The sequence below is a fragment of the Octodon degus genome, unplaced genomic scaffold (genome assembly GCF_000260255.1).
Source record: "Octodon degus isolate 3935 unplaced genomic scaffold, OctDeg1.0 scaffold00010, whole genome shotgun sequence".
NCBI lineage: Eukaryota > Metazoa > Chordata > Mammalia > Rodentia > Octodontidae > Octodon > Octodon degus.
In genome coordinates, this window is record NW_004524586.1 from 28,689,500 (window position 1) to 28,713,694 (window position 24,195).

The following is a 24,195-nucleotide window of genomic DNA, read 5'->3' on the forward strand; positions in this document are numbered from 1 at the left end:
TTTTTGTGGAACCGGGGATTGAACTCAGATCCTGGCGTTTGCCCGTCAAGCGCTTATCCTACTGAGCCATCTCCCCGGCCCTCTTTAATTATTTCTAACCACAGCCATGACTCTATATTCACATAGATCTGCGATCTGTTGATGTCCACCTATTGGAACTCATCCTTATTTGGTATCTGTATATTTATAGCCTTGATTGCACTCTTTTTTTTTTTTTGGCGGAACTGGATATCGAATTCGGGCCTTTGTGCTTGCCGCAAGCGCTTATTCTACTGAGCCCTCTCCCTAGCCCCTTGATTGCACTCTTAATATTAACTTACATTCCAGAATAAAAAAAAATTCATCTCAGTGGCCCTCAATTGTAATCCTAGCACTCTGGGAGGCTGAGGCAGGAGGGTTGCAAATTTAATCCTAGCCTGGGCAATTTAATCGGACCCTGTCTCAAAGTAAAATAAGAAATGGTCTGGGAATGTAGCTCAGTACAGAGTTCAATCCCAAATACTAAAAAGGACAAGAAGGAGAAAATAAAAGAAAGAAATGTACACTTTAAATCTGGGTTCTCAGTTATGGGCATGTATGCCTTCTAGGGCACATTGCCAATGTCTGGAGACTTCCAGCTGTCATAATGGGGAGGAAGCAGTGTTGCTGGCGTTCAGTAGAGACCACGGGTGATATTGAATATCATGCAATGCACAAAATTAGCACCTTTGTTCAGAAAGCCTGCTTTAAATTTTTTTTTTTTGGTGGAACCGGGGATTGAATTGAACTCAGGCCCTTGTACTTGCCAGGCAAGCACTTATTCTACTGAGCCATCTACCCAGCCCCTAGCCTACTTTAAATTTATAAACCATTTTAATACTTATTTCAGAAGTAGGAAGAATAATTCCCTATTAGCACCAAAGTTCTGAAAGGATAAAATTCTATGTAATCTTACATGATCTTCCTTCTGTAACCCTGCTATTTAAAGGGTGGTCTGTAACGTCACTGTCTTGGGAACTTAGTAGAACTGAAGATTCTTGGACCCCCTCCCATCCTAAGCTTCTTTAATCAAATTAAGCATCTTACCAAGATCTCCCTGGACTTCTATATCCTTGATGATTTAAAAAGTTCTAGTTTGAATGACATTGCCCTTCATTCATTTTTCATCCCTAGCTGAAGTTCTTTTCCAATGGAAAAGTAAACATTTTAAAGTAGTATTTCTCAGTGAGGGCCGGGAGATGGCTCAGTGGAATAAGTGCTTCCCTGGCAAGCGCAAGGGCCTGAGTTCAATCCCCGGTTCCGCAAAAAAAAAGAAAAAAGAAATACTAAGGTTAAAGTAGTATTTCTCAGTGAGACATTTACATCAGAAATACCTGTGGGGACTCATTAAGTCTCTTGGTGGTCCCCAGAAGAAAACAGCAAAATGGTGAGAGTATTTAGAAAATAAGGGGCTGGGGAGATAGCGCAGAGGCTTAATCACCTTCCTGGCAAGCGCAGGGTCCCAAGTTGGATCCCCAACCCCACATGCTGTACCGGCCCCAGAACCCCAGTGCACCAACACAGGTGTGCTATGCTGGCCACAGAACCAGGCTTGATGGCACGTGTCTGTAATCCCAGCACTCAGGACGTTGAGACAGGATCGCTGTGAGTTCAAGACCAGCCTGGGCTACAGAAGTGAGCACAAGTCCAGCCTGAACTATAGCAAGACCCTATCTCAAAAAGAAAAAAGAGACAAGAGATAATAACTTAGGTCAGGTGCTGGTCTGTGGACCTAAAGAACAACTATAGGGGCATTTATTTATACCTTTGCAAAGTTAGTATCAGGAGACACATGGTTGCCTAGTAACTAATGACTGGAATTCTCCAGGCAGGATGCTTTTCTCAAGACTGAGGTAGTTTGACTGCTTTAGGAACTGTGACCTTGTCCTGCTGCTCTCACTCATATGACCCATTTCCAGCTTCAGCAGCTCTAGACAATACCTAAAAAACATATGTAGGCTTCATATCCCCTAATTTTCATGAAGTGTGGAAACTCCTGAAGATTATGATAGATACATAACCTAAGAAGTACAGCTATCTGGAAAGGCATGTAGATTTCCTTCAGTGATAGCAAAGACTCAATTTTTTAATTGCATTTTTTGATCAACCTGCAAATGATGGTGCCAGGGATCTTTTGTATACTAAGGGTAATAGAAAATACCCCAAAACATTTGAGTTTGTATATTTAAGATCTGTAGATACATTTAGTCATTATTAAATTGTGCATGTAACCTTCTTCTGGCTTAAACACAAGGACCTTTTTCAGGGATGGAAGACTAAAAGTTTTTGTTATTGTTAGTTTGGTTTGTTAGGACAGGGTTTCCAAGTATCGTTCAGACTGGTCTTCAATCTCACTGGCCTGGGACTCCCACCATATCTGGCCTAAAACTATAAAATTTAAAGAAAGAGAGAAGGGTTTATAATGAAGCATTGAGGGCTTTTTTCAACCTGAAAGTAATTTATGAAATAACAAAATATTTTAGTATAATCGGTTCTAAAACCTACTTGTTTGTATTTAAGGACAACAAAGCTGATGTGATTCTAAAATACAACGCAGATGAAGCGAGGAGTCTAAAAGCATATGGCGAACTTCCTGAGCATGGTAATGACTGAGTTAAATTGACTTGTCAGATGGTGCTTAGGTAAAAGGGATTTTCATGGAAATGTGGAGATTTATTTATTGTAGTATACTAGATACTATTCCAAAAAAATTACTACAGTTCTGTTTCTGACAAATACACCTGAAGTAAGGAGTTATACTTTCTAAGTCCTGGGTTTCTGCATGATACCAGACAAAGGAATTATTTTTATTACACTAATATTTTTAAATTCCTTCATGAAGGGCCAGGGGTGTGGCTCAGTGGTAGGCTGCTTGCCTGGCATGCATATGACCCTGGATTCAATGCCCTGCACCACAGAAATATTTTTTAAAGATAATTCCTGCTGAATGCAGTGGCACATACCTGTAATCCCATTGTCAAGAGGTTGAGGCAGAAAAATTCAAAGTTTGGGATGAGCCTGGACTATAATGCAACTTTTCAAAAAATAATCAGGATTTATTTGTGTTAAAAAGTGAGTTTTTAAGGGCTGGTGATATAGCTCAGTGCACTAAGCACTTGCTTAGGTAAGTGCAGGGGCCAGGGTTCCATCCCTGGCACTGCATGCCACGCCAGCCCCGCCCCCAGGCCCACTGAGCTGGTGATGGAGTCCGTATGTGGTGGTGCATGCCTGTAATTCCAGCACTAGGGAGGCAGAAATCAGGAGGATCACTACGAGTCTGAGTCCATGCTGCTTATTAAGACCCTACACACACAAAAAAGAAAACTTAAAAGTGAGTTTTCAGAGACAGAGCGTGGTGGTTCGTGCCTGTAATCCCAGTGCTTAGGAGGCTGAAAACAGGATCACTACAAGTCCATCTGTGTAGTGAGACCCTGTAGACACTGTACTAAATACATTTAAAAAAGAAAACTGAGTTTTCAATCCATTTTATCCTTGTATCTTAGTGACCCACAGTTTTTAAAACTAATATTCTTTGTTTTCCCCTTGTAAATACAAAAACAGTGCATTCTTTTTTTTTAATGTATTAAGTACAGGTCTTGCTCCACAGATTGCACTTGTAGGGATCCTTGCTTTTCAGCCTCCCGAGCACTGGGATTTCAGGCTCATGCCACCAAGCCTGGTCTCAATCGCCATCTCAGCGCACCCCTGCATCTGCCTAAGCAGGCACTTTAATCTGCTGAGCTATCTGGCCAGCCCTTAAATGCATTCTTAATATAGACAACTTAAATCTGTCATCATTTCATGAGAGAAAATACATTATGAGCTATTTTTTTAGTGTATGTGCTGCCAAGCATTATATATTATTTTGTAAGCCTTGTCAATTATTTTGAGGCTATTAGCATTTATGATTTATGAATTATTGATATCTGGAAAGGACTAACATATTCTAGTTCCTTTTTTATTGCATCTTTCTGATGTGTCTAAACCAGCTATTATCTCAAGGAAATAAAGTGGGTCGCATGTGTTCAGAACTTTTTATTTTTTTGAGACAGGGTCTCACTATGCTATTCAGGCTGGCGTGAACTCTGTGTAGTCCACGTTGGCCTCAACTCTTGGCAGTCCTGCCTCAGCCTCCCAAGTACTGGGATTATAGGCATGTGTCACTACATCCAGCTGTTTAGAACTATCTTTGAACCATGCCTAGAAGATAACATAATTTTAGAACTGGCAATTATTACCAGCCTTGGCTGCAAATTAAAAATACTTATGTAAGCAGCCAAAAAAATTAAACTCTTCATCTTAATAGAGCATTGCCCATTGAAGAAATGGTGAATAATAATTTGCTGTGTGTAGTAGATTTGGTAGATGCAGGGTTTGGAAGGTATTTCTTAAAATGAAAACTGATTAAATTACAAAGTTGGCTTGTGTGAATTTCCTTTTATACTTTAGTACTTGTTCTCAAAGTATTATAGTTCTTATAGTGGGCAATTACTCCTTGTAGTAACCTTTTGATTATATGTTTCTTGTGTTTCCAGCTAAGATCAATGAAACTGATACATTTGGTCCTGGAGATGATGATGAAATTCAGTTTGATGACATTGGAGATGATGATGAAGACATTGATGATGTGAGTAGATGCACCCTGGTTTTCTGATTTCTGTTTGTAAGTTATCCATAGAGAAACTAGCTCCTTCTCCATAGTTCTTTTAGTTCTCGGAATGTGGGACACTTGAAAAAATATATTTTGAGACTTGTCCGTTATTTAAATTCCTCAGTATTTAGAAAGCAGCCAATCTCTTTATACTTTAAGAATTCTTACATTCCCCTTCATTATTTCTTAAGAACAAATCAGCGTTTTGCTTGGCAATATGAATGTCAGGTCCTCCAATCATAAGTTAAGGGTATTTTGGGGTGAGGCTCTAGCTAGCTCAGTGGTAGAATGTGCAGTGGCCCTGGGCTTGATTCCTAACACTGCAAAGAAAATGAAATGGAGGAGACATCTGAGAAATATAATTCGAAAGTACATGGCTTCTCAAGTGAGGCATTAGTATGTTTAAGAATAATCTTGTTTGAACGAACTTAATATTGAAACACTGAAATTAGAACATTCATTGAAAACCTTGTTAAAATGATTTATCTGTTGAGTATACACTGTTGGTAAGCTCCTGGTTTGGTTATGTTTATTTCGAGGAAAATGTATTGTTTTTCCTACTAAAGTAGTAGTGCCCACAAGAGTGTTCTTCTGCTGTTATTGTATTTCAGTGAAATTCAAACTTCACTGAAATACAATATAAATTTAGCAACTGATGTACCCAGTTACTCATACATGTTCACATGTAAGGCTGTAATTTAAATGTCTTGCTGCTGGGACACTTGAACCACCTGTAGTACATAAGTGACTGTCCCATCAAATGGCTTTTTATTTTATTAGTATCACTGATTCAAGTGATTAGATCCATTTGTACCACCAGTGGTACAAGCCAACCAATGGGACAGTCATGCATACACCACTGGTAATTCAAGCCATTAGAACTTGTTAAATCTGGTTTGAGCCCTCTATGTAAAATATAGTTCAGAAAGCACCCATGTGTAAAAACCCCAAAGTAATACTCTTTTGTTTTATTCAATGATATAATTTCAAAATTTCTAGTGCAGTTGTTCCTAATCATAAATGTGCAATAGTATTACCAGAACTTTCCAGAGATACCAAGGCGAGTCTTTCTTAGGTCTGATTCAGGCAAAAACACCACATGGTTCTGTAGTTACATCAGGGTATTGAGTCAAGGGCACACATACACACATGGAACCTCAGGTCCCTTATGTAAATGTTGTACTTTTTTTTTCATTATGCAATCTTCCTCTATTTTTTATTTATTAAAAAGACAAGATTCCATAAAGTAAGAGAACAATGTTGCACTATATGTCATTATCTTCAAAGTAGTTACTCAGAGTACAAAACAGACAAAAGAGATTTTTACAAAGAAAAAACACATAATAACACAAAACTTTCTTTTCAACAAACTAAGATAAGCTGGTACTATAAATGCAACAAATGAGTTCACTATGTATTTACTAACATAGCTACGTATGTTTCTTCTGTAGTGCTTAACTTTGCATAGTCTACCTTTTCCCATCTTTTCACTTTCAACTTATCTACATTAAAGAATATTTCTTAGACAATATAGAGTTGTGTCATATTTTTGTTGCATAATGATAATTTTTTACATCAACATAGCCTGTTACTATAATTAGACTTCAAATGTTACAACATCTGCTATTTGCCTTCAATTTGTTACATCTGATTTTTAATCCTGTGTTTTCACTTCATCTTTACTCAGCTTATTCAGCTATTTTAAGTAGTCTTTTAATTCTCACAATGGTTTAAAATATGTTCCTTTGGATTGTCTAGGTATCAAAATATTCAGCCTTCACTTGTCAGTCTGCTTAGCGCTAGGCATTAGCACATCACTAGTCTACGGCTGACACTGGGGTTCACTGTTGGTCCTGTAATATCCATGAGTTGGGGCAAGGGTAAAATGATGTATGTCTACCATACTGAGGATTTTCTCCACCCTGAAGATCTTGTGTTCTTGTCTTACTAGTCCTGCAGGTGTCATTTCAACCACCTGATTCTTATATTGAATAAATTTGATAAAATTGTTTTTATGTTTCCTATTATAAAAATTAATGAAAAAACATGAAGTTTTTGGTTGTTCTGTTTCTAAGTAATTAGACTGGTTAGTGATTAAAAAACATGAACAAAATGCTAGAAAGCAAATGTTGTAGTATTTGAAGCTGCCCGTGATGGTGCATGCCTGTGATCATACCAATCTGGCAGATGACGCAGGAGGATCACTAGAGAGACATTGTCTGAATTTTAAAAAGACTAAGCATTGTACATTAATACCTCAGTTCATGAATGCTTCTGTTTGCAAAGAAATTCATTCTGTTCACAAACAAAAGCATTTGACAGAATTTTGCTTCATTCACAAACTCTACATTGGGTGAAATGACCAAGGCCATCTTCTCCATGCAGATATAGCCACCTTGCCCAAAATTGTAAGGCCAAGGTACTGCTGTACTTCAGTGTAAAACTTGAGTTCAATTCCCAATATCACCAAGATAGTAATATTTAATGAAATAAATTTTTAAAATTTAAAAAGGGCCTAGGGATAGAAGGAAAGAAGGAGAAAAACAAACTTGCAGTGCTTGCACATGCCACATATATAAGCCCACATATTTTAAGTTGCCTCTAAATAATACCTAATACCCTATAGATGCTAAATAGGCTGTATTTTTTGAGAAATAAGGGCAGGAAAAAATATGTACAGAATACAGACATTATCTCTTCAAATATTTCCTGTATGTTGTTGAATCTGTGGAACTGAAACCTGCAAACACTAGATTTATCTCTTAGCCATCCCTAAATTTATCCTTAGTCTTAGATTTTGATGCATCTCCAAAGCATGGAGAATCTGAGTACCAAGCCCCAATGCATATGTACCTGTGACCTTTTAAGCATAGTACCATTTTTACAAAGATACTCTTAGGTGTTTTTTGTTGTTGTTCTTTTTGTTTTTGTCTTTTTGAGACAGGGTCTCACTCTGCAGTCCAGGCTGACTTTGAGCTCAGTTTATAGCCCAGGCTGGTCTTGAACTTGCAGTGGTCCTCCCACCTCAGCCTCCTGAGTGCTGAAGTTACAGGCGTGAGCCACCATGCCTGACTAAACATACTCATTTTAAAAGGGCTAGGGGTTTATTTTATTTGTAGAACATGTGCTTAGCATGCATAGGTCCCTGGGTTCAGTCTTCAGCACTTTAAAAAAGATAGAAAAGAGCACATAATTTCTAATGTATTTCACTTTGGAGATCTTGAGCCAAGAAAATTCTTGTGACTAAGCTGTTGCTAGTAGTATATTAGCCTCTTTCTCATTACTGGGACTCAGTGCCTAACACCAACAAATTAAGGAGGAAAGGTTTATTTGGGCTCATGTTTTTAAGGGTTTTTGTACAAGGCAGAAGCAGCATGGCGGAGGACCTGCCGCAGAGGAAAGTGCTGTGGCGCTGAGAACCCATTTTCCTGGAGCCATTCTCCAGATGGTTTGTAGGTGTCCTACCTGTATACTTCTATATTAACTAGAAGTGATTTTAGGACATACTTGTCAGGTTCTTAAACTAAAATTTCCAATCACTAGCAACCAAAGAAAGAAATACTAAACTTCATTCAGCGTATTCCCACCAGCTATGGTGACACATGCCTGTAATAACAGAATTTAATCTCTATTAACACACACTTCAGGAGGATAGCAATTTTGAGGCCAGCCTGGGCATCTAAGTGAAACTTTCTACTTAAAAATTTAAAAGGGCTGGGGTGAAGCTCATCAGTGGTAGGGTGCTTGCTTAGCATGTGCGAGACCCTGTGTTCCATACCCACTACTGCAAAAAACAAATGCTTTATAACATGCAGCATTATACAGGACATAAAGAACACTGCCAGCATCCCAGAATTGAGAAATACCTGTTTCCCAGATAGCCTAATGCAGTGAAAGTTCCATTTATATGTAGTACATTGGAAATACTCTTTTCTTTTAACTTGATGTTCTGTTCCCTTTCAGATCTAAATTGAACCCAACGTTTTACATTCCACTTTTTCAGAAGATTGTCCTACAATTTGGATTTTGGCCATAACCCTCCAAGAAGAAGTTTTCATTAGCATGATTGTAATTTATTAAGGCAGTTCGATTTGGTTCTAAGGTATTTGTTTCTGTAAAATCTGTTAATAATAAATTACCTTAACTGACATGTTAATCCCATTTTATTCTATTGATATAATGGAGCTTATGGATAGAAAACCCTTTGTATTTCAAGTTAATTCATTACTGCCTTTCCTGCTTTGACCACTTCCAGTAAGTAAATGGACATTTTGAATAAACCACTTGCCTTGTATTCATTATAGATTATGATTAACCCCTAACTTTTGACTAGCCTACTGAATATGTAGAATCTTTCTCTATATTCTCATTATGTAAATGTTCCCTCAAGATTTTGATAAGATTTATAGGAGGCCTATATCTGCATTTGATTTTAAAAAGATTTGTTTTCCCTCCTTAGTAACATGGCTATTTTTACGCTAATTTTGATATCATTACATTGTTCTCATGATTTTGTTTTGCCATCATATGCATGGGCTGGGGGAAGCATTTCCCAAATGTTTTTAGAACCTGGGTTTTAATACCAATTTTGAATTTGTAAGGTTAGTTATACAAATTAAACACTAGGTGGCACCCACTTAACAGTGGAAATAGTGATGTGACCGTTGAGGTGCTTTGTTTTGTTTTTTAATTACTGTGCTAAAAAAATTTCCCAAATAAGAGGTTTTTTTTGATCATATATGTAGGCTATTTTACAGAACAAAAAAGATTTGTTTAAAAATATTAACTTTCAGAAGTCATGCATGGAGTTGGAATTGTGAATGCTTTATAAGCATTTAAGTGCTGGGGTATAGCTCAGTGAAAAGTCCCTAGGTTTGATCTTCAGTACAATACTGGGAGAAAAAAAAAGATCAATAATTTCTGATGGAAGAGAGAGCTACCATGAGATGAGAAATGCAGTAAAATATTTGTGCTGCAGAGTAGATTATATCCTCACTATAATACAATAAGATTACAATATGTGGGCAAATTTGATTGGTGTTTTTGTTGGGAATTTAGGTTTACCTTTATTGTATTTCTCAGGTTTTCTAATAAAAGGAAGTCAGGGCTGGGCTAGCCCCACCTCACTAGCTACATCCCTGTCATTGTCATCTTAAAGCACATCCATCCATCACGTCGCTGGTGGAACTTTCACTATGTTGCTCTCCAGAGAACTTTTCAGTGATGAAAAGTAATACACAGCAAATAAACAAGCTCATTTAAAATCCCACTGCAGCTAATTTTCTTTCCTAAGTACGCAAACTGAATTCAAAATATGAGGTACTATAAACATTATGACAGTGTATGTTTGTGATTCCTGTTTCTTATTCTATGGAATTTCTGTGCATTTACCTAGGTGGAATGCAGCTAAGACCAAGGGCTGGTTTTTAATAACTCAGAAGAAACCATCCTTGAACAACTTGGCAATTGTCTTCCTCAGTAACCTAAGCTTGGGATATTTATGCTTGTATGCCTAAAAATGTTTTGCTAAATTTACAGTGTATATAGATCCTTACATGTGATTTTACAAAGAATGTTTAAACTCTACATATGTGCTACAGTTTTGTTAGGGATAATGCAACTCAAAAAATCAGGTTTTCTGCTTATCTCCTCTAGCAAATACAGTTTAAGAGTTTTTAAAAACTTACTATGAAAAAAAAAAAAAACAACTTACTATGACCCCAATTCATGTACCTGCTGGTGGTAGATATTTTCATGTGTTGGTAATAACAGCCCAATCTAGTGCTGTTTACATCCTGGAAAATATAGAATCATAATTAAAATAGTTGAGGCACAGTTGTAGCTCATACATAGTGCTAATTTGAGAAATTCTTTGAAATGTATTTGATGTAAAATTTGTATAGCTTCCCTGATTTGATTATGTTTCAAATAAGGAATGGAAGTGGTCTACAAGAAAACCTTTTTTGTTTTGTTTGATGTTTTTGTTGTTTTTTTGGGGGGGCTCCCATAATAAAGTGCTATAAGCAATACTCAGAAAATAAAATATTTTACACCTAAGAATAATGCTTCTTACTGCTAAGAAGTTATAATCAGTACTACTAACTGATAGGATTACATTTTTAATACAGTTTATTCTATTTCCAGTTAAAATATATGATGTTACGTTACTAAAGTAGCTAAAAAACCAAATGAGGAATTTGTGTAAAAAGATTTGCCAAAATTTACTTGACTGTTGAATCTTTCTTGAACATCCAGCTTTTAAAGTGACTTCTTAAGAAGTCTATAAACTATGCATGATGAAAATTTTTATATTTTAATGAAAAATAGCCATTGGTTTTCTCATCATATCTGGAATCATGGCTATAAATAGCTGCTTAAAAACTGTGTGACTTGTAATTTAACTTAATCTCATTTCTTACATAAATATTACACTATGATGTTGAATAACATCGTTAGTAGGTATAAACTGCTGTCAGTGTTGACTTCAGAGAAACTCTTGAGTAATCAAATAGATAAAAGCATGTTTTGACTAAAATACTTAGGTAGATTTTTACTTGATTTTTCTTTGTTTATAGATTTAACAACATCCAGTATTGACTGTGTCCTGACAGATAAAAGCATAAGAACAAAAATGAGGCTCTTTGTGTTACCTGACACAAACAATTAAATGGATTTGTTTTGGTTTAAGATATCTGGCGGGATGTGGTGGCACATGTCTCTAATCCCAGCACTCTGGAGGTTGAGGTAGGAGGATCTTTGTAAGGTCAAGACAAGCCAGGGTTACAAAGTGAGCTCAAGGTCAGCCTGAACTACATAGGGAGACCCTGTCTCAAAAGGACAAAAAAAAAACCAAAAAACAAAAACCACACCCAACCCAGATGTTTATACTGCTCAGCACATCGTTGGGAATATCCACAAATCTCAGACTACTTTGTGTCTTTGGTTTAGCTTAATCCAGTCCTCCCTTTTCATTTCAGTTTTGAGATGAAGTCTTGCTAAGTTGCCAGAGCTAGGTTCAAACTTGTATTCCTGTCTTAGCATCTCAGTGAAACCACTGTGCTTTTTATCCTTGCTTTTTTTTCTTTCCTACTCAGGAAAGAAGAGCTTCTAAATTAAGTCTTAGTACAGGTGTGGAAAAAGTACTAGACTCTCAGGTAAAAAATGAACTGAGTGATTTGGAGAGTGGATTGGACTTTCCTCCCCACCCCCAGTAAGACAGTGTGCTAGAAAGGGAAAGGCAGAGACCCTTGGGGTCCAGTGTCCTGTACCACAACCCCATTTTGCCCTCTCCTGTGGGTAACCACAAGTGCTCTCTCTAGCTTGTCTCAGATTCAGGCTCTGAACCTATAAGATGTGGATGATCAGAAGGGTACCTGCCTCACAGTATTGTTGGATTCATAATGTAAATGTTTGTATATGTGATGCACAGAACAGTGTCTTCCTCTTTTCCACTTCGACGTCGAGGACTGTGTAAAGTGCATGTCTTCTGTATTCTCTATTTACCATATCTTTTGCTTGTAGTTTTCCTATAATAGAAGGAACATGTAGAATATATATTTGTATATTCATGTGGACACAAATAATTGCTCCCAACCTTATTTAAAATTTTAGTGTAAGACTAAGAAGTCTCAAAGTTGCTTGAAGATATTTTATAGAATACCAACTGCTATATTTCTTTATAGAAAGTTTATAGTTACTAGTATTGATGGCTATGGAAATATTTCATTTTTAAGTTTTAATGAACCATTTTACTACAGGTTCATGATGACTAATTAGTGACTGGTTTAGAGGTTTCTTTTCTCACCATGTGTAATACTGTAAAGAAATCATGCAAACTACTGCAATTAGAAAATAAAATATAAATCAGCTTTGAACAATGTATACAGTTGATTCTTTTCAAACTGTTTATAACATTTTAACTCAACTTTCATGGTAATTTCCTGAAACTTTGAATCTTTAAAAAAATATTAAGAGATGTTTTCCATTTTTTATGTTTGTTTTTGACTCTCTGAACTGGATGAATTGATTCAATCACATTCCAAATATGGGGTTACATCTATCAGCAAGCAAATTTGTTGCAAACCTGTGCTGAACACATGCTCTAAAAGTAACTCAGTTGTCCAGAATGATCTCAGATTGCCAAAGTCACATTGAACAGAGCTGCTTTTGTACTATGCAAAGACCTATAAGTGAAGTGAATACATTTCTGGCCAACTTGCCCACTTTTAAAAGGCTAATCTTGAGACCGGGTGTGGTGGCACATGCCTGAAATCTCAGCTCTTGGGAGGCGGTAAACAGGCGGATCATTGAGTCCGATCTAGTAGTGATACCCTGAACACCCTGTAGACCCTTCCCCCAAATACAAAAATAAAAATAATAAAAAATAAAAGGTTAATCTTGGGCTGGGCTGTAGCTCAGTAGCACAGCGGTTACCTGGCACGCACAAGGCCCTGAGTTCAATTCCTGTTACCTAAATAAATAAAAAGCTAGTCTTTAGTGTTCCCATCATGTCTTGTTTAGTTTACAACTTGATTAAGGGTAGATCAAAAACTAGGTAGATCAGGTCACATTGCTAATTATTGTCAGAAAATAAAATATTTTACACCTAAGAATAATGCTTCTTACTGCTAAGAAGTGATAATCATTACTACTAAGCAATAGGATTACATTTTTAATACAGTTTATTCTATTTCCAGTTAGAATATATGATGTTATATTGCTAAAGTGGCTAAAAAACCAAACGAAAAATTTGTGTAAAAAGATTTGCCAAAATGTATTTGACTGTTGAATTTTTTTTGAACATCCGGCTTTTAAAGTGACTTCTTAAGAAATCACTTAAACTATGCATGATGAAAATTTAGAATTAGTTGGATTTTGTGGATTACAAATATTATCTATTTATGATTTGTGTGTGTTTTGAGACAGGGTCTCACTGTGTTGTTAAGGCTGGCCTTAAATTCAGTATGTATCCTAGGCTGGCCTCAAAATCACAATGATCCTCCTGCTTCAGCCTCCTGATTACTAGAATTCCATACATGCACCAGCACACCTGGCTCATATTTATGATTTTAAACATCTTTTGAACCAAGGCCTTGTATGTGGTAGGCAATTTCTGCTACTAGCTACATCCCCAGCCTTGGAATTTTTTGAGTTTAATAAATGTCTGTGAGAATATTGAGGAAAAAGCTAAATTCAGTTTTTCTATGCTGTCGATCAACATGGATTTCTGTGATTAAATAATTGGATTTCTTCCTCACGTCCTAAGCAAGCAGTCACTTCTACAGAAGGCTGACACTGATTGTCCTATACCATTTAGTTCTGATACTAACTGGAGATAGCTCAGTCTCCAAGGCTATAACTCATAACACAACCTCAGATGCTGATCGCCAGCTCCAAGTTGTTTACCTGTGTTTCTGACCTACAGCATCAAGGTTTTCACAACCCCTTCTTGAGATTGATTAATTTTTAGGGTGACTCACAGAACTCAGGGGGATACATTTACTCTTTGTTACCAGTGCAAAAAAATATGGTGAAAGATACTGATGAATGGCTAGATCAAGAGAGAAATGGGGAAGGGACACAGAACTACCGTTCCCATTGGAGCCCCTCACATGCTTGGGGATTCTAGAGCTCTGAATCCTGTCCTTGAGCCATAGTATTTCATATGCTTTGACCAGAACACCTATTGCAACACATCAAATACAAAAGTAGATACGTGACTATCTTCTGCTAAGCCAAAGAGATTGGCAAAAATTTGAATGCCATCACAAATTTGAGTTATTCTCACTTTTCATTAGAAGTATGTATAGCATTGGGTTTATTATTAATACATGCAGTTTTAGATTTATATATAGTCATTCATTGAAAGCCCTGCCCGAAATATGGAACTAGTGGGTGGGTGGGGCCAAGAGATTGATGAGGTCGAAATGATCCAAGTATGTTATGTACACGGAAGAATGCTAAAAGGAAAACCATCAACCTGTATAGCCAATATGTACTAATACCAACCATAAGCACTTACAAAGTTGTGGAAAACGTGCATAACCATTAATGATAGAACTAGCTCACAAATGGGCTCATCACTTAAAGCAAAGTTTGACATTTTTTGCCAGTGATCCAGTTGCACTTCGAAGGAAAATTAGGATCCAGGAACTAAAATTACCACCACTATTTTTTAAAATTATCGATTCTTAAGTATAAATTATGAATTAAAGACTTCCTGTAAAGGACCAAATAGTAACTGTCTTAGGTTTTGCAGATCATGTGGTCTCTAACAACTGCTTCATTCTGCCATTATAGCACAAAACAAGTAGATTGTAAGGTATTCACCTTGTGAGTAAAGATTTTTAGGAAATTAATGGGGGAAAGCCAAGAAACTTCATTTAGAACAAAATATGTTGTATTCCTGGATGGTCTGGCAGTGTTATTAAAAATGAAATCTCAAATTAATCTTTGAGTTTAATTCCAATTAATGTTAGGATTTGAGGATGGGAGAACTAGAAAACACTGTAAAATAGATTAATACAGGCATAACTAATGTCTCAGCCCAATTTTTAAAAGTACTCAGGCCTGAAAATGTAGCTCACTTATAGAACGTGTCCTTAGCATGCACACGGCCCTAAGGTCAGTCATTAGCACCATACATACAGAAAATGAGAAGCATGAACTGCAGACAGTAAGTCACCGTAAATCAGTACAAAATGCAGAAACTAGCAAAATCAGGTCAGAGGGGGCCAGGAGATGGCTCAGTGGAATAAGCGCTGGCCTGGCAAGCACAAGGGCCTGAGTTCAATCCCCGGTTCCGCCAAAAAAAAAAGATCAGGTCAGAAGCAAGTCTTTGTATATATGAATTTAATATATGATAAGCAGCTTTATAAACCATTGAGGGAAAGACAAAGATAGTACTGAGAAAGCTACAAAGAAAAGTGAATTTGAATCCCTCACAGCATTCCCTATGTTGTTTCTTTACCCTTTTGATTTTGTTTCTTTTGCTGTTCAGAAGCTTTTCAATTTGAAGTACTTGTTTCTTAGGCTTTCTCAGTGTATTTTTTTTGGCCCCTTTTCAGGTTATTTCTGTGTTTTCTATTCCATTTCTCTATTTTAGTGGCACTATCATGCTATTTTTTGTTTTTTGTATGTAGGACAGGGTTATAGGATATCACTATGTAGATCAGACTCGTAGTGATCCTCCTGTTTTCAGCCTCCCAAGTGCTGGGATTACAGGCATGGGCCACCACATCCAGTCTCAATTACTGTCTCAGGGTGCCCCAGGGGCGGGGCCAGCAGGCCCAGGCATCGAACTCCCAGCCCCTGCATCTGCCTAAGCAAGCGCTTTAATCCTGCTGAGCTATTTGTCATCATGCTATTTTTGTTACTATAGCTTCATAATATAATTTGAATTCCAAACGTGATTCCTCCCACTTTGCTCTTTTTGTTCAGGATTGCTTTGACTATTCTGTTTCTTTTACTTCCATATAAAAATTTTTTTTATGGATTTGGTACAGGGTGTACAGGTCTCACTACATAACTCGGACTCCTAGTGATTCTCCTGCTCTCAGCCTCCCAAGCACTGGGATTACAGGCACATGCCACCATGCCCAGTTTCAGTTACCTTCTCAGCAGGCCCAGAGGCAGGGCTGGCACAGCACACGGGGACTGAGCCCCGGCTGCTTTGCTTTGCCTAAGCAGGCGCTTTTGTCCACTGAGCTGGCCTAATACAAATTTATATTTATATAATCTGGCCAGCCCCATATAAATTTTATGACTTTTTCCAGTTCTGAGAAGGATGTTGATATTCTAATAGGTATTGAATTAAATCTAAATACTGCTTTAGTTGATGTGTCCATTTTAATGATTAATTTTACTATTCCAGGAACAGGGGATATCTTTCTTTTCTTTTTCTTTTTTTTTTTTTTTTTTGCGGGACTGGGGATTGAACTCAGGAGCCTGTGCTTGCCAGGCAAGCGCTTATTCTACTGAGCTATCTCCCAGGCCCCTGATATCTTTATTTTCTAATTACCCTCTGCAATCTCTTCAGAGTTATAGTTTTGGTTATAGAGGTTTTTCACCTCCTCTTGTTTGGCTAACTGACCTAACTATACCTCCATTTGACCTAACTATACCTCTCTGGTATATTCCCCAAAGAATTAAAGACATCGGGCTGGGGTGATGGCTCAGTGGAATAAGCACTTCCTTGGCAAGCGCAAGGGCCTGCGTTCAATCCCCGGTTCTGCAGAAAAAAAAAAGACATCATACTACAGTGATCTATGTGTACCCATATTTGTAACAGCACAGTGCACTATAACAAAGCTCTGGAAGTACGTTAGATGCCAATGAACAGAAGAAAGGATAAAGATGTGGTATGTATATTCACTGGAATATTATTTAGTCATGAAGAAAGAAATTATTTGTAGGAAAATTGCTGTATTTTGAGACCATCGTGTTAAGTGAAATAAATCAGTTACAGTTACATATCACATGGTTCCTCTTATATGGAAAATCCAAAAATGCAAATTAATGAGTAAAGAAATGGTAGGAAGTGGAGGTAGGCTTTGGGGAAGAGAAAGAAGATCATGGGGCTAGGGAGATAACGCAGTAGAATAAGTGCTTTCCTTGCAAGTGCAAGGGCCTGAGTTCAATCCCCAGTTCCACCAAAAAAGAAATTAGAAGATCAGAGAAAAGGAAGTGAAATAATGCTCAAAATGATCAGGAAATTATAGTAATTTCTACATCTCAAACATACACTAATAGGGGCTGGGGAGATGGCTCAGTGGAATAAGTGCTTCCCTGGCAAGCACAAGGGTCTGAGTTCAATCTCTGGTTCTGAAAAAAAAATAATAAAATTTTGAAAGAAAAATTTTAGCAGTCCCCGTGTTCTTAATAACTTTACTTGATTGTACAGCTCCAGATGCTGACCCTGACTTGCCTGCTTCTCTGCTCATTTTTGTCTCTTAATTCCCTCTCGCTTGCTCAGTACACTTGCATCCTGCTCCAGGCACACGTTTTGGTGTGTCACGAACAGATCAAGGAAATATTTTTGTCCCACAACAGGATTATCCAAGCTATCTTCTGAGTCCCAGATGCCAATTTCTGAGGGCTTCAGCTCCCTCCATTTTCATGTTAAATTGAAACATAATTTACACACCATAAAATTCATTTGTTTAATGCAAATGTTTTAGCATACCTACAGTTGTGCAATATTACCCTAATTCTAGAACATTTCCATTATCCCGCAAAGAAATTTGTACCCAATACTCAACTTCATTTGTTTGGTGTGGGCATGAGTGTGCAAGGGTCAATCCCAGGAGTCTCCCACTGAGCTACATTCTCGGCCAATTTTATTTTTTAATTATTGTAATTTTTTTACAGTACTGGGGACTGAACTCAGGGTCTTCTCAATAAGGTACATCCCAAACCCTTTTTATTTTTTAAATTTTGAGAGAAGAGCTTGCTAAATTCTTAAGTTCCCCTGCCTGGACTCAAATTTGTGATCCTCCTGCCTCAGCCTTCCTAGTAGCTAGGATTACAGGCATGTATCACCACACCTGGACTCAAATTCTTTCGTAATCATGTATTTCTTACTTCTCCCAGGATGGGAATAAAAACTTCCAGACTAGGAGCACTCTAGGAGGCTGGGTCAGGACTGAAAGTTCAAGCCCAGCAGGTCTAAGTGGAGCAAGATTGCTGGGAATTTGAGGGCACTCTGGGCTATATAGTGAGTTTGGGCTGGACTAAAGTGCATGAAGAGACTCAATTTTTTTTTTCAAGTCCAGCCTGGGCTACAAGCTTAGGCAGACCCTGTCTCAATAACAACAAATAATAAAATTGGCTAGCATGGGCTGGGGAGATGGCTCAGTGGAATAACCACTTCCCTGCTATGTGCAAGGGCCTGAGTTCAATCCCTGGTTCTGCCAAAAAAAAAAAAAAAAAAAAGGCTAGCACTATACCTCACTGTGTCAGTGTGAAGGCCCTGAGCTCTGCGCAGTAGTCAAAACAAAATAAATAGTCCAACCTACATCCTAGAGTTATCAGTTGACAGACGGTAAACACCTGGAGACCTCAGGTGGCCAGACAAAGATGGCTTTTTTGGGGCCAGTCAGAGAGCTCAGCAAGCGCCTGCAGGCCTATGTAGGGACGGGGGTCCGGGGTGCACCTGTAATCCCAGTGCCTGGGAGGCTGAAAAGAGGAGGATCACTATGAGTCCAAACTGTGTAGTGAAACCCCGTAGACCCTGTACTAAATACATTACAAAAAAATGGCTTCTTCGGGTATGATTGGTTGTTACTGTGGTGCTGGAGATCAAACAAAAGGTCTCACACAAGTTAGGAAAGCACCGCTGAACTACACCTCTAGCTCCTTCAATGTTCCTGAAAAAAATAAATTTCGTGGCAGGAGTAAAAGGATGTGTGTGTGGAGGGAAAGGTTCCTCTAGCCTTCCCGAGATGTACTTCCAAGACAACAAGTTTAGCAATTTCTTGTGAACGCCTTCCCAGAGAAGTGTTCTTCCAGGAGATTTTTGAAATGTGCGTCCACGCTCTGCTTTTCCTTGAATAGCGACCCGCACAGCCTACAAGTCTGCCCTGGCATGCCTCCGTGGGTGAGGGCCACACGTGCTGGTGGGGGTTTTCACTTAGCATTTCCTGCTCCTCAAGAACTGGAACCCCCCGGGGGGGGTGCCCATTAGCTCAGTTGTTTAAGTGCCTGCTGAAACAAAGCAGTCAGGATCCGGATGCTGTGGTTCCATCCCAGATCGGCAAGCCAAACCAGACCTGCCCTGAAGGCATCATGAGCGGCACCCCCCCCCCAAAAAAAAAAAAAAACTGGAACTCGTGTTTGGAGGACGTGTCCTATGGTGCCCATACGTGTGGCACTTGCTTGAGGAAACGGTAATCAGAATGGCAGCACTTCATATACAGATGTGCAAGATATGTATGTGTTTATTCTGGATGAATATGTGTGTGTACAGTGTGTGTGCACTGTTTACACGGTGAGGATATTTGCGCACGCTGTTACTGCAACCTACATTTATACATGTTTTCGGTACGCACGATGCATGCGCATGCTGCAGAGTAAGCACGGTTCAAACTACACACGTGCGTTCAGATTTCGTTTGTACATCCTACATACCGTGAGCCGCAAGGACCCGCGGGTGCCTTGTGGGAGGACTGTTGAGCGTATTGCACGTGCACGCTGCGTGAGGCGTGAGAACCGTTGGGCCCATAGCACGTGCACACTGCGCATGCGCACACGCGCATTATTTTTATGAACGCTGATGCGCATGCGGGTGCGCGAGGGTCTCGTGCGGCGTAGCCCGCCAGAGGGAGAGGTGCGCGCGTGCTGTTAGAACGCGTGCGCGTGCGGGCGTGCGCGAAACTGGTGTGGCGCGGCGGGCTGGGCAGTGCGCCTGTGCGGCCGGCGTATTCTGATGGAGCGCCGCGGCAGTTTCGGGTCCGGCGCTCGGGCTGAGGGGACTTCGAGGGGCATTCTGCTTCCCGGGAAGACAACTGAGTCGGGCACTGCGCGGACATTGCCACCCAACCACCGTCCTTCAGGTAGGGCCTTCGGAGTTCCCGAGCGGAGCCAGTTTAGGACCCCCCAGAGGGGGGGAGGGAGCGGGGCGGGATGGGCCACGAAAGGCGTTAGTTAAGAACCATGGGGGTGGGGGCGCAGAGTATGGTAAAAGCCCCTTGCCGGGCCTGAGTTTATCTGTGTGCGGAATTCCTCCAGGTTGCGCTCCTCTCTCTTCAGGTGACTAGGATCCCTTCTGGTATAGACCCGGGGAATGGTTACCTCAGAGGGTGGCTGTGGGTGGGTAGGAGGTGTGTTTGGGATGGAGATAACCGGGCTTACGTTTGGTGTCCAAACGGGTTCTGGGATGCTAGTCCCAATGCTCGAGAAAGAGCCTGTGTGGGGGACATTGAGGTGACCCAAGCGTTCTCCTAGCTTTCTCCTTGGCCTGCTCAACCGCCTTCTTTGCGTCCTGGAAAACACGCACCAGCGGTAGCTGCAGCCCACGCTGAAAGTGTGGCCCAGCTTTGCGCTTCTTCCTGTCCGCGGAGAACAAAACCAGTGGGCCACATCATGACAGGGATGGAGCAGGGACCGAGGGAGCGGCCTGGGCTATGTGTACCCCCTGCCACCCATATGCTCTTTGAAGTCTAGGATAATAGGCTGCCAGGTATCTGGCCAGGTCGAGGCCCCTTCACGTGACAGCACAGCAAATAAGGCTGCTGCTGCTGAGAGCCTAGGAGAGCTGGCCCCATACTGGCCACCGCAGCCGGGTTTTGTGAGGACATTCAGCAGAATTTAATAAGCAGGTATGGAGTCTTCTGGTGCTTATGTTCTGTCAAGTGGTTACAGGTAGTGCGGGGGTGTAAGCAACTTGGAAACCGATTTCATGCTATTTTTACTTGAAATACCATTTACTTATTTATTTAAATATGAGCTATTTTTTAACTTTTTTTTACTATAGTCCAGCAAGCATACAAAAACAGCAAATCTTTGTATGATTTGTTGAATTATCACATAGTTAAGATAGGAGTGTTTTACATAAGGTATATCAAGAAAAGGAAAAAAGGTGAAACTTTTTGTCATTTAAAACATGGTTTTCGGCGCGGGGAGATGGTTCACTAGAATAAGCGCTTGCCTGGCAAGTGCAAGGGCCTGAGATCAATCCCCAGTTCTGCCAAACAAACAAACAAAAAATAAACATGGTTTTCATTGGAGTAAGAGGCAATGGTTTCTGACTGGGCCTTCTGTTGCATCAGGGGATGACTTAAATCATTTTCAGTTTGTGATTTTATCATTTTTACTAAAGGCAAAGCTAATAAATATCACAGAATGATATATATTAAAAACCTTTTAAACCTGTGTTTCTGTATTTCACTTTTTTGCTTGAGAAACTCAAGCTGCATCTACTAGGGAAGAGCCCAGAACCCAACTGCCAGACCTTGTCTTCCCTGGCAAAGGGACACTTGTAAAGTAAAACATTGAAAAGGGGAAGTTATTGGAGTTTGTATGTTTGAGAATTTAAATACTAGTTTATTTCAGTGTTTGTTGTACTAATCAGAGGTTCATATAGTGCTCCATGGTTGGACCTTCAATTTATCTGGGGATTTTAATTTATCTGAAGGAACTTAAGTAGAGGTTTACTTATTTCTTTTCGTTGTTGTTTGAGAAATGAGAGTCTCACTATGTTGCCCAGGCTGGCCTCAACTCACAGTCCTTCCTCATCCTTTTGGGTAGCTGGAATTACAGTCGTGTCATCCGTGAACAGCTAAGACAGTCTTTGATAAATTGTGTTTGGAAATTCTAGTGTAGAATCATTTCATGTACGCTGCTGAAATTAAGATTAGTATAAAGCTCTTTTCTTCACTTGAAATTGGAAATAAACGAGACATGTTTGTACACACCTGTAATCCCAACATTCTGGGAGGCTTAGGCAGAAGGGATTGCAAGTCTGAGCTCATACTAGGCAACATAGTAAGACCCTGTTTCAAAATTTAAGTTTAAAAAACAAAAAGTTATGGATATAACTCAATATGCAGGCCCTGGTACCTCAAAAAAAGGAAAAATTGGAAATAGTGAAAGACCTGTTATGTGAAAGTAATGTTTTGCAGTACTAGATATTGAACCTAGGGCCTTCATATTGAGCTATATACCCAGCCCTTTTTACTATTTATTTATTTAGTGGTGGAACCAGGGATTGAACTCAGGCCCTTGCGCTTGCCAGGCAAGCACTTGTTCTACTGAGCCATCTCCCCGGCCCCTACTTGTTATTTTAAGGGAGGATCTAACTAAGTTGCTAAGTTATCCAGGCTGAGCTCAAACTTGGGATCTTGCTGCTTCATTACCCCAGAAATGTGTGAAAGTTTAAAGTACTAAAGATCGACATGGTAAATTGAAACGCTCAATTTAGGTGTCAGGTGGTAGGATGGTTTGTACTTTTGGAATTAGTGAGGCTAAGTCTTAGAAAATGTCATCCTAAGAAAAATGTTGGTTCTTGAGATTTTATTGTGATCTATCCTAGATACTGATAATTTTGGCCAAGGTCATACCGTGTGGAATCCATTCCTGAGCTTGTGGTGACTACTGTAAGAGCTGCAAAAGGCCTGAGATACTTAGGTGCTCTCAATTTAGCACAGTTGGGGGACACAAGTGGATGAGTGGTTTTCCTAAGAGATGTTATAGGAATCAGCAAGGGAATATTTTTGGTTGTTTCCTCTGGCCATATTGATTTCCCCTGTTCATTCCCATTATTCACCAGTGGTGTTGCTTTTCTTTTATTTTTACTTACCCCCAGGTTAGAAATTATAAAATATACTGTTCTTTTTAGTGCTTGTGTTGTGTACAGTATAACAAATGAGAAGTAAGTACCTATTGTTTCTATCTGCTTACATACCATTAGCCAGAAGATAGGATCTCAAGATCTCAATTGTCATGTCAGACTGCATCATTGTCACATAGGTCCTTTGCTCCTCTAGGCCTGAAATGCCCTGTCCTTTTCCCTTCAGAGATTCACTTTCTCTGGACCCTTTCAGTCAGAATTAATGTACAGTACTTTCCTCCTGTCTGTGCCTGTAGTACCTCCAGTAAAACACTTTTTCTGCTTGTGTTACTTATGTTAATATTCTAATTCCCCTAGTTATTTGTTCATTGAGCACCATGGTATGTAGGAGTCTTTGCTTGTAGGTATGGGTGCTAATAGAGGAATAGATTGAAATCCAGACTGCATGGGTGTGAATACCAGCAGTGTTCTTCCTTCTGTGTAACTTTGGGAAGTTATTTGACCTGAGTTTTAGTTTTCTCACCTTTCATATGGGCTGAAGAGCAACACTGGGCAATAGAGCAGGATTTTGAGAATAAAGCAGTCAGTAGCTCTAAAGCAGTGCCTGTCACATAAGAAGTACTTGAGCTGATTAATCATTATTACCCATATGTTTATCAGATTGTTAGCCTGAGGGAAAAGCCTGGGTCAAAGTTTTCGGTGCCTGCCACAGTGCCATCAGCTACAGAAGGTATCTGAGTAGTCATCCTACACTTCCTCAGAGTTTTTGTGTAGGATAGGTCTGTAACCAGTACTTGCTGGTTGCATTAGACTGGGAGCAGTTATGCTTGGTTGAGTGTCCAATACTCATGAATTGGATTAAAGAAATATGTCAGTGGAGAAGTTTGAGGTAATGGAACTACAAAGCATGCTTCCTGAGGTCTGTTGAGCTTTCTGATGGATTCTGCAGGTAAATATTTTACTGAGTTGAACTCATTTGCCCTATTGCTCTTGGCAGTTGAAAAAATGTCCACTAGATCTAAAAATCCAGACTATTTTATGATGGAAATTTGAGGAAGGGAGGTACAAATTATTTTCATTAAATCTACGTTGACTTTTTTTGGTACTAGGAATCAAACTCTAGATCTCATTCTTGCCAGGCAGGCACTACACTAGAGAGCTATATCCCCAGCCTACACTGACTCTTTTTTTTTTTTCTTTTCTTTTCTTTTCTTTTCTTTTTTCTTTTTCTTTTTTTTTC

The 24,195-nt window shown here is 39.3% G+C and overlaps 2 protein-coding genes across 5 annotated transcripts in view; both read left to right on the forward strand.

The window, feature by feature from the left end:
- Window positions 1-11,504, forward strand: part of Eif1ax (eukaryotic translation initiation factor 1A, X-linked) — a 24,906-nt gene extending 13,402 nt beyond the window's left edge. For both annotated transcript variants that reach the window (XM_023709015.1, XM_004625657.3), the window contains 3 exons: window positions 2,539-2,620; window positions 4,554-4,645; window positions 8,633-11,504. In XM_023709015.1, the coding sequence (XP_023564783.1) occupies window positions 2,539-2,620; window positions 4,554-4,645; window positions 8,633-8,638 (180 nt within the window). In that variant the 3' untranslated portion in view covers window positions 8,639-11,504. The remainder of the gene's footprint in view (window positions 1-2,538; window positions 2,621-4,553; window positions 4,646-8,632) is intronic.
- Window positions 11,505-20,093: 8,589 nt separating this feature from the next.
- Window positions 20,094-24,195, forward strand: part of Map7d2 (MAP7 domain containing 2) — a 186,321-nt gene continuing 182,219 nt past the window's right edge. For all 3 annotated transcript variants that reach the window (XM_004625658.1, XM_004625659.1, XM_004625660.1), the window contains exon 1: window positions 20,094-20,220. In XM_004625658.1, the coding sequence (XP_004625715.1) occupies window positions 20,094-20,220 (127 nt within the window). The remainder of the gene's footprint in view (window positions 20,221-24,195) is intronic.